General features: G+C 33.8%; 1 protein-coding gene across 1 annotated transcript; it reads right to left on the bottom strand.

Annotated features, from left to right (window-relative positions):
• Positions 1-3,045: 3,045 nt before the first annotated feature.
• LOC124887700 lies at positions 3,046-4,032 on the bottom strand. The gene is made up of 3 exons (XM_047397599.1): positions 3,626-4,032; positions 3,466-3,562; positions 3,046-3,189 (listed from the first exon to the last, which is right to left on the bottom strand). The coding sequence occupies exons 1-3, from the start codon at positions 4,030-4,032 to the stop codon at positions 3,046-3,048; spliced, it is 648 nt and encodes a 215-aa protein (XP_047253555.1).
• Positions 4,033-11,095: the final 7,063 nt, after the last annotated feature.

The raw sequence follows: 11,095 nt of genomic DNA, 5'->3' as shown, positions 1-11,095 counted from the left end.
GAACCCATCCAAAGATAGCCTCTCATATTTATGAACTGGGGCATCTGTGCTTATCCTCATCACATGCCCAAACCATCTTAGCCTCATTTCTCGCATCCTTTCCTCCACCGAAGCCACTCTCACCTTCTCCCGGTTAATCTCTTTCCTAACTTTATCCCCTCTAGTAAGTTCACACATCCAACGCAACATTCTCATTTTCGCCACCTTCAACTTTTGCTGGCCAACACTCCACTCCATACAACATGGTCGGACGAACTGCCACTCTGTAGAATTTGTCTTTAAGCTTAGGGGGCACCTTCTTATCACACAACACTTCCGAGACGAGCCTCCACTTCATTCAACCTGCTCCAATACGTTTAGAGACATTCTCGTCAATCTCTCCATTCCTCTGAATCATAGACCCAAGATACTTTAAACTATCTCTCTTACAAACAACTTGAGAATCCAACCTCACTACCACCTCATCCTCCTGCCTCAAATTTTATTTATGCTTGCACGGGCCATCGACATCTAGTCTCGTAATATTTAAGAAGTGTGATAGTGATGATGTCTTTGTGGTTGAAACAATTGATTAAACAACTGTTTTTAATTATTATTTTTAAAGAACTAATTAATTATTATTTGGTGTCAGTACTTACGTACGCTGCATGCAAATTCGTGTAGATGAATGTCATTCAATGGATTTATCTGGATGAATCTAGATTAATATTGTTGTTTCCTTAATTTGTTCAAATTAAAACATACATACGTAACCACCCCAATATAAAATATGTTACAGAGAAATTAAATAATATTTTCTTCGTTAAATATAAGTCATTTTGAAATGTTACTTCCTTAACTTGTCATTATTCTTTTAATTAGATTTTTATTTTTACTTCTTTTGTCCTTAACAAAAATTATTTTTTTTCCTATTTTATCCTTAATATTAATTATTTATTTTTCAAACTATGTTCAAGACGTATTACTCTAAATATCAATTAATAAGAATAATATGATAAAATAATCATATTAATAATTATTTTTTAATGATTGTGTCATATCAAAAAGTGACAAGTAAAAGCGAATGATTATATACTTTATCTTTTCAATTATGCCCTTAGTAAATCTTTTATAATCCTTTTTTTTCGCTTCCCTATATATTTAACTTCACTTAACCCTCGATTTCCACCTCTGACGAATGGAGCAAATTCTGTGGCCAGTTCCTTACCACTCAGTACGCTGACCGAAGGAACGGATGATTAGTCTCACGACCGCCAGCTGTGGAGATACCTTGGGAAACAAAATAAAAACAAAACAAAAAAACCTTCACTTAACCCTACATATGTCTTCTGCTTTCAGTCTTTCTCTGTTACTTTCAGTTTTTCAATCTTGGCCTTGAACTTAAGTGTTTGTAATCAAAGAGAAGATTATAATCTTAAAGTTTGGTCCTTCTAAAATTTGTTACAACTGCGACAGTTGCATCAGTTGATGATCTTTAGTATCATGTGTCATATTAGTCTTTGTAACTTTGCATACTTACGTGTCTCAACGATATTTGATCTCCTGTTTTATGATCCTCCAATATTGTTGGGTTCGAAATTGAGAGGGCGTCATGTGGAAACTTAAAGTTTGCAACAATAGGGCGGTAATTCAAATGACAAAGAAAAATATGTAAAAACATATATATTAATATAGTTTGGTCAAATGACCTACATATTAAAAATGATATTGAAAAAAAAAACTTTAAAACCTATCGGAGAAAATGTCTCCCTAAATAAAACTCTTTAAGCACTACATTGTGGATGCTATTGTGTTATGGTACGAGAAAGGAGTCTTCTATTTATAGAGTTTCAAAGCCTTTCCTTCAAGAAAGAGGTTTGTCAAATATGAAAAAAATTTATATTTTCCTTTTAGGAAGAGTAAAAGTATTTATGGTTACTTGTATTTTCTTTACAAGAAAAAAGTAAAACTTAATTTTGGTAAAAAAATCAGCGCAAAAACTCTAACAAATCTCCCCTTTTTAGCTTGATTTTCTTCGCTTGATCCGCCTTCTTAACATTTTTTATCTTTGTTTTTCACTTAGTGTTCGTCACTGCTACTTGGCATGCTTAAAATTGAGCTTTTGGGTTAAAAATATATGAGCCCTTTTTGGGTTAAAAATATTGAAACCCTTTGTAGGGATAAAAGTAAGCTTTATTTTCAAACATGTAACAACAAGATTGTTGAAAATATGATTTACAATTGTTTCCACATGTAGCTTTTGGACATCTTTCTTCATTATCATCAAATTGGTTGCAAATTGAGTTGAACCGCCTTAAACTTGTCTTTAACCTCATTCCCCAAACTACTGGATCTTTGAACGTAGTCTCTGATACCACTTGTTGGGTTCGAAATCAAGAGGGCGTCATGCGGAAGCTTAAAGTTTGCAACAATAGGGTTGTAATTCAGATGACAAAGAAAAATATATTAAAACATATATATTAATATAGTTTTGTCAAATGACCTACATATTAAAAATAATATTGAAAAAAAAAACTTTTAAAACTATTGGGAGAAAATCTCCCCCTAAACAAAACTCTTTAAGCACTACATTATTGATGCAATTGTGTTATGGTACAAGAAGGGGGTCTTCTATTTATAGATTTTCAAAAGCTTTTCTCCAAGAAAGAGGTTTGCCAAGTATGAAAAAAATTTATATTTTCCTTTCAAGAAAAGAAAGTATTTATGGTTACTTTTATTTTTTTTACAAGAAAAAAGTAAAACTAAATTTTGGTAAGAAAATCAGGGCAAAAACCCTAACAAGTATAACTATAAAGCCAGATACTTTTTCTCTGTATTCTTACCTTTGTTGGCTTTGGCAGCATCTGGTAAATTAATTATGGGTTCATATCACGACACACAGTGGCGGACCCAGACTTTTAACTAAGTGGGTTCACTATACAAAAAATAAATATGCAACAAATGAAACAAAATAAAGTTTAATTAACTAAAACATATTATTACAATATTATTCTACGAGTTTTCATTTCTTGAAACCTATTCATAATACTTTCATCTGAAACAGTATTAAATATTTTTTTCTACATAAGTCACCATACAACTGCTCATGAAACCATCATCCATTCGATTTCTCAATTCACTCTTGATCAACTTCATTGCCGAAAGGGCTCTTTCAACTATAGCAGTGGCAACCGGCAGGAGCAATGCAAACTTTACAAGACGAAACACAAGAGGATAATTAAAGTATTTTTTTCTTAACTAGCTCCTTGGGAAGGTCACCAAGTCCTTTTAGATTAGAAAACTTTTCATCAACATCACGAACATCAACAATATAAGTCTCTAGCTGATTCTTGAGATTAACCATTATATTTTTACCAAAATAATAAGGATATAATTTAGCCATTATTAATTTTTTTTTATGTCAAAATTAGAAAATGAATCAACAGGATTCAAGCAAGCAACCCCAATAAACAAATCTGCTCTCACCTCATTAAAACGATCATTGAGTTCTTGAAGTTGCCAATCAATAACTTTTAAAAATACTTCCACGAGATAGTGATGTGAGATAGTATAATCAGCAAATCTTCATCGAAATCTTCCAAAATTAACATAGAAATCCTTAAATTTGGGTATCAAAATATCATACCTCACACAAAATTTAGACACATTTTTGATAAGTGGATTCCATCCTTCATGCCATAAATCTTGCAATGTTTTTTTCACCACTTTAACAAGTAGAATAACATTTGTAATATCTTGTTCTTTCTTCTTTAAGGATTCATTAAGCTCATTTTTGATTTCTAAAATATCTCTCATTAAGTGCAATATGAAAGCAACCTCAAACGTTTGACAAGTTCTGAGATATCCTGTTGCCCTATCTTTTTCTTCAACAGATTTAGAATCAACAACAATAGTATCAAGGACATCAGTAATATAACCAAACATACTAATAAAGTTCTTAAACAATTTACAATGTGAACCCCAACGAGTATTAGCAGCTCTAGCAAGATCACGTTCTTGATTCAAGCTCTTTCCAGTTTCAATCTCGCCCATAGCTAGGGCCTCTTGAACTTTTTCTTCTTGAGCTTGTTGAAGTTCATTAATTCATTTAAAAGAACCTCCTACTACATTTATTACATTGGAATTCAACAATACAAGTTCTCCAACTTGAAGACATTTTTTAGATATGCCAACAAGAGTCAACTAAAGTTGATAAGCAAAATAATGATTTGCATGAGCTGATCTACTTTCTTGCTGAATCAAGACTTTTAGACCACTTAGATGCCCTTGCATATTGCTTGCTATATCATAGCATTTCCCTCATATACAAGATAAACTCAAAGAATGTTGAGTAAGATAGTTAACAACTACTACTTTTAAACATAAAGCACTAGTATCATGAACATGAAAAATTCATATAAATCATTCCACAACAGATCCCCCACTATCAACATATCGTAAAATAATTTCCATTTGCTCCTTATGTGAAACATCACAAGATTCATCTACTAGCAATGAGAAATAATCACCATTTAGATCCTCCATAATAGCTTTAATCATTTCAGGTTTACATGCAGTGACAATATCCTTTTAAATTTTATGAGAAGTCAATTAATTATTTTTTGGAGTCTTTTTCAATACAAGATCTCTAATTCTATCACATCGACTTGCATACCATAAAAGAATTTCAAGAAAGTTACCCTTATTCAATGATGATTTATCTTCACGATGTCCATGGAATGCCAATCCTCGATTTAAAAGGAGTCTCACCACATCAACAGAAGATTCTAAATAAATTCTATATTCAAGCTTGGATTGATTGGATGGCCTTACAAATGCATCTTGAATTGATTATTCTTGTCGCATTAGACCTTCACACTTTTTCTTTCCCTAATTGTGATTACTGTTCGGCCCTCCAACATGTATATCTAATCTTTTGTTTTTGTGTCAACTTCTGAATCCTATACTTTAAAATGCTTCACCTCCACCTTGATGAATGCTTTCATATTGAAATAAATAACAACATAAACAATAAGCGGCATCTTCAATTTCACCATACTACAACCAATCATGATATATTTTATACCATTTACGATTAAAATGACATTTTAATCTAGAAATATCTCTTTTAGGAAATTCGCGAACTCGAGGTTGATGAGGACTTCTTTGAATATATGCTCGCCTAATCTCGTCATGATTATTCAGATGATATGCCTAAATAGATTTTCTTTCTTTTGGATCTGCCGGTAAAGAATTCAAGCTTACTCTTTGATTTTGCATTTTAGTAGAATGATGATTTTCTTCTAATTGATTCAAGCTCTCTTCCATGCGAGGAGTATTTTAAGTGGATGAACTTGATTTTTGCCAACTTTGATGATACCGGAGCAAAATATCTCTTCATTGAATTTAGAACCTGCATTACCGAATTATATGTCTCATTAAAAAAGTAAGAGTTATTGTACGTATTTGAATTTTGAATTTTTTTTAAAAAAGTAGCTAAAATTGAAGAGAAAATCAATTGTGATTTTCTTCAATTTCAAGTAGAAAGAATTTTTTTAAGTTGAGAAAATAAAAAATAACCGTAATAATTTTATATCTATAAAAGATTAAAATAGAGAATAAAGAGCAAAGAACAAACTTGATAAATTTCTTAATTGATGTGAGATTGATTGTTTTTTTTTGCTTGGAGGCTATAAGGTTTTTTTATTTTTCTTTATGTTGTAGGGAATGAGGAATAAGATAAATTAGGATTGGAGAATTAGCATGTTTGTAGAAAAAACGTTGAAAAGTAAACCTTTTTTTAACCAAAAAATGTGGCTGCTTAAAAGTTTCATTAGGTTTCTTCTTTAAGAGATTTATAAAAAAATGCTGCAGTTCAGGTTCTAACTCGTGAAGCAGGTGTCCAGAATTGAACCCGCTTCTACTGGGCTAGCGTCTTAACTTGGTTAAATTGGGTTCAAATTTAAATTTATACTATTATACTTATAAGGACTGATTATATATACACATATATACGGTATAATTTTTCGATGAAGTGGGTTTATATAAACCCATTTGAACTAGGGTCCGCCCCCGACGATACGTTAGGATTTCATGATTCAGGGTTGGATTGTTGAAAAAATTACTACAATATGATATTGGGATTGAAATTAATAATAACAAGTAAATAATCATAGATATTGTGTCGTGTGTCGTGGCAAGCCAATACCTTGAAAGCGATTTCGGCCAGACTCTGATGTAAATCCTTCTAGCCGATCGCTCCCCAAGGTTCCATGGCTACTTTCAAACACGTTCACTAATGGATAAAAGTTTGAAGTTGCAAAAACTATTGACTAGAAATTTATAAGGAATAGAATATCAATGAGGACAAAGAAATTTAGAAAGAAAGCCAAGAAAAGAAAAGTGGTATTTCTTTCTGTGGATGTGTTTTTCATCAAGTAAAGAGCACAATTATATAGGTATGGGAATGTAAATTTTGGTAAGGAAATAAATAAAATCAGTTGATATCTGGTTTAAAATATGTGTTTCATTAAAGAATGATTGTCTTTTACTTTCATCACGACCATTAATTTGAGAGAATGGATGCAGATTTTTAACTTCACATTTTAATCTGCAAAATTAATTGAAGAGAAATGAATGCAATGAATTCATTGTTTGTATTCTCATTCATGAAAGGAAAAGCTCATAGTCCCGCACAAAGTACGAAGAAAAAATAATAGGAATAGTTTCTGGGCAAAAGAAAGGAACATGTACTTAAGTATCAATATCTTTCGATTTGAATTGATACGTAGTGAAATGAGGCAACAACAAATATCCACTAAGTGAAGTACTCTTGAACAAAATGGATATAAGCTGAATTCCTCACAACACATACCATATTATTGATTTTATGCAAACTCCACAATACTTATAAAGTTCTTTTATGGCCATGCACACAAACCTTGGGTCTCATGAGTGCTCTAGAAATACAACCCAAGTCTTTCATAAAAAGGTGACTAACCTTTTACACTCAAGTAGGTAATCCATCAAGTCTATCTCAAAGACCACCTTAAAGCTATGGATCATTAAGAGAAAAAATAAGGTCAACCTTATAATACACTACCTCATACCATAGGAATAAGATATGTAGTGTTTTATTGAAGGTCTATATGGCTTCATTTGACCACAAATAGGTATCCATCATATTACCTCAATTAATGGGCTTTAGCTCCACCCCCGTCGATGATTCAAGAACCATTTTCCTTTGTCAAATTCTTGGTCATAGGATCCGTAAAATTTCTTTCGGACATACATAATCCAAGGAAATAACATGTCACAACCCAAACTACTGGATCACGCGGGCATCTATGCTAATCTAACTAGCTAGGAGAACCTTTATTACCCAACTAAAAATATGCGAAAGACTTTTATTTTTAAGGTAATACTGAATAAAAGATAATAAAGTAAAATTAAATATTAAAAATAATTTTTTTATAACACTTCTTACAAGTGTCCTTTAGTATCCCAAGACTTAGTCAGACATATACAAGAGTTATCTACTACAACATAGATTGACAATAAAATAAGTAATACGAAGATGCTAACATCTGCCATGACGAAAGTGCAGAAGTTAGTGCGAATATCATCATCCATCTAGTAACTGCAAACTAACCTTCATCCAACTCTAAATAATTATAAGGTCTTGAGCAACTTTAGTTGTTTTCAATTAGTTTACTTTTGTTTTGCAGTAAAGGTAAATAAGAAGAGGAACCACTAATAAAGGAACCAAAAAGCCTGAAATCAGAAGCAAATAAAGAACTAAGTGTGGCTAACGATATCCATGACACGTCATTAGCCTAGTGATAAGCTATCAAGGATACCGTCAGAGTTAAACAGAAGATGAAAGATGAAGAAATTTGTGTCACGACATCCATGACACGTTGTCATGCTGGTGATAACGCGTTACCGTTGTCGTCAACCTTAGGAAGCAAGAGACAAACTTGAAGAGGGGCTGGCGACATCCATGATAAGCCATCAGAATCCTGATAGGCCTTCACGGACGTCGTCATTTATTCTGAGAAGAAGCTGAAGTTTCTATTTGATTTTCTCATTTAGGGTTAAATATTTAAAGCCTTGTTTTAGGTTTTTCTTATAATGAATTGACTAATATTGTCTTATCAATATTATGAAACATACGATACTTTTCTCTCTCCCTCTCTAGTCTAATATTTTGGGAGTTTGCCTTGCGAATCAATTCACGTTATACTTTTTGATCTTCATTATCATTGAACGTTGATCTTATCAATTGTGAATTCAATTTGTGTACTTGTTTCTTGCATCATGAGTGGATAAACACCTTTAACCTGAATTATGGGATCTAGGGTTAGGTCATGATAAGGTTTTAAATACTCAAGATTCAATAGGTGTTAGGATTTCTTGGTAATTCTGAAATTATAATTAATGTCTATTGGTTGCAAACAGTAGGCGTACCTACTTTGATTTGCTTAAGAAAGAAATCATAAACAGTGGGAAGTGAGTTATCAACAGTGACTCAAAAATGCTTCGTTTAATAATTAGTGCTGTAACAAGATTGAATAACCTGAGGTAAAATCTAGACAGTGAGTAGTGATTCTCTATGCCCGAGAAGATTAGAAAATTAAAAGTTTGAATAGGTTGAGAGATATTTGAGCATATCATCAATAAAGATAGCTTGTTATCCTAACCACCGCGAGAATATTGAGTTAACTTTATAATCATTCATGTACCGTAAGCCCTAGTGAATATAATTCTGGTTATTCCATAAATTCTTGATTACAAACATCAAATTCAAAGTGACAAACAATTATTTGTGAGATTTAAACCCCCATTTCAGGAAACATTACACTATCAGTGAATTAAATTGCAAACGACTTGAGTTCACACCTTATTCCCTGTGGGATTCGACCCTAACCTAGTTGGGTTTTATATTGACCATGATCACTTACACCCATTCAAGAGGGTAATTTGAGCATTATAAAAAATAGTGCCATTGCAAGGGAATACGGTTATAAACTAAAAGTTTGTGTGCGCTAATTTGCCGTTAGATAAGTTTCCTTGATTTACATTTATTTGTTGTTTTTATTTAGTGCAGGTTCCTTGTTGTTTATACCAAAAACAAGAAGTTCCAGAGAACCGTTATTGCCAATTAATCCAAAACCCTAGCTGATCGGGAGAATGGCTGATCAACAAGAGGCGGAAAAACTAACCGCTTTAACAAAGGCTCAGGTGAACCTATAGAATTTAGGTCAACAAGTATGTCATCCGAACCCTGATGATGAAGACTTGGGTGATGAGGAATTGCTGAATCCTCAAAACTCAAGGAGAGCTGAGCAAATTGCTGCACCAATGCAACAAAATGTTAATAGAAACCGTCCAGTCAGAAGAAGGTATGGTCAATAGCCTATGCAATACGAGGCTAATGATGATGATGAAGGAATAGAAAGAGCAGGTGCAATGGGTGCTATCATTCCTCCATTATTGGCACCGGGTGCAAAATTCAGAATAACAAGTACCATCATCCAACACCTGAATCTGAAGGGGTTGTTTGGAGGCTTGCTTGGTGATGATCTGAAAATATATTTGGTGAACTTTATCACCATTTGTAAATCTTTTGACAATTTGAGAGTGAGCCAAAATGTGATTCGGTTGAGATTGTTTCCATTGTCTCTGTTTGGAAAGGCAACAATATGGTTAAATGAGATAGAGCCCGATTCTATAACCAACTAGCAATAGTTGAAAAAGACATTCATAGAATAGTTCTTTCCACCCTCCAGGAGGGTATAGTTGAGGGACGAAATCAGTAACTTCAGGAAGCTCCCTATTGAAGCATTGGATAAAACCTGAAAGATATTTAAGAAGAAGTTGGCACAATGTACGAACCACAATATGACAAACTTACACTTGATGGAGACTTTGTACAAAGCTTTTAACTCTGTGATGAAGCCAGTTGTAGACAATGCTGAAGGTGGTTCATTCATTGACCTCTCTTTTCTAGATGCTTTAGACATGCTGAATAGAATGACCAAGCAGAGTTGGGCTTAGAACACCAGGGATTCTGTGGTGGTCTGGTGGTATGACTGCGGAGCAGTGCAGAAGGGATGAAGAGCGAGACCAGGACATGGCCCATTTAAAGACACAGATGGACTTGCTGACCAAGCACTTACTGTCAGGCAAGACCAAAAAAGTTAAGGCTATGGAATCTCAGGGTACTGTTGCTCTAAATACTGATAAGAAGGCAAACTATGTGAGTAATCAGGGGGTTTTCCGAGGCAATAGCCAAGGGAACCAAGGTCGGAACTTTTATGACAAGCCTGATTATAAAGATAGGGAGCATGGACACTGGATGAGCAATAATAACAGGAGTGGTTTATATGTTCCTCCTGGAAGTCAGGATGCTGTAACAACTAGATCTGGCAAGATGTCCATGGAAAACATGATGGAAAAGTTGTTGAAGGAAGTTGAGGCTACCAACTTGGGGGTAACTACTATGAAGAGTGAATTCTTTACCCTGAGTTAGTTGTTAGTTCACACTCCACTTCAATCAAGCAATTGGAGCAACAGATGAGCCAACTTTTTACTATACTAAACTAGAGAAAAAGTGGTACTTTACATAGTTATACGGTTCAAAATCTGCGAAATGATGGCTCATGTATGGAGATTACCACTCAGAGTGGTAAGATGTTACTTGACCCTTCTATAGGAAAATCTGTAGATGATGAGGTAATTATTGATGAATCCAAAGAAAGTAGTCCAGTGGATTCTGAGAAGCTAGATAATTCTATTGATGTTTCAGAGAAAGAAAAGGAGAAGAAAGAGGAAGTGGTGTTGAATAATATCCCTAGACCACCACTTCCCTTTCCTCAACGATTGAAGAAAAAGGTTGATGATGAAAAATTCAGCAAGTTAATGGCAATGCTCAAGCAATTGACAATTAATGTGCATTTGGTTGACGTACTTAAGAAAATGCCAGGCTATGCGAAGTTCATGAAATACCTTGTAACCAAGAAGAAGAAGGTTAGCCATGAGCCGAAGGACAATCTCCTTCATTGTGGCGCTATTTCTACAAGGTCTTTAGTGTAGAAAAAGGCAGATCTGGGAG

This window comes from Capsicum annuum, chromosome 10 (genome assembly GCF_002878395.1).
Source record: "Capsicum annuum cultivar UCD-10X-F1 chromosome 10, UCD10Xv1.1, whole genome shotgun sequence".
NCBI lineage: Eukaryota > Viridiplantae > Streptophyta > Magnoliopsida > Solanales > Solanaceae > Capsicum > Capsicum annuum.
This window is presented reverse-complemented; position numbering and strand designations above follow the sequence as displayed.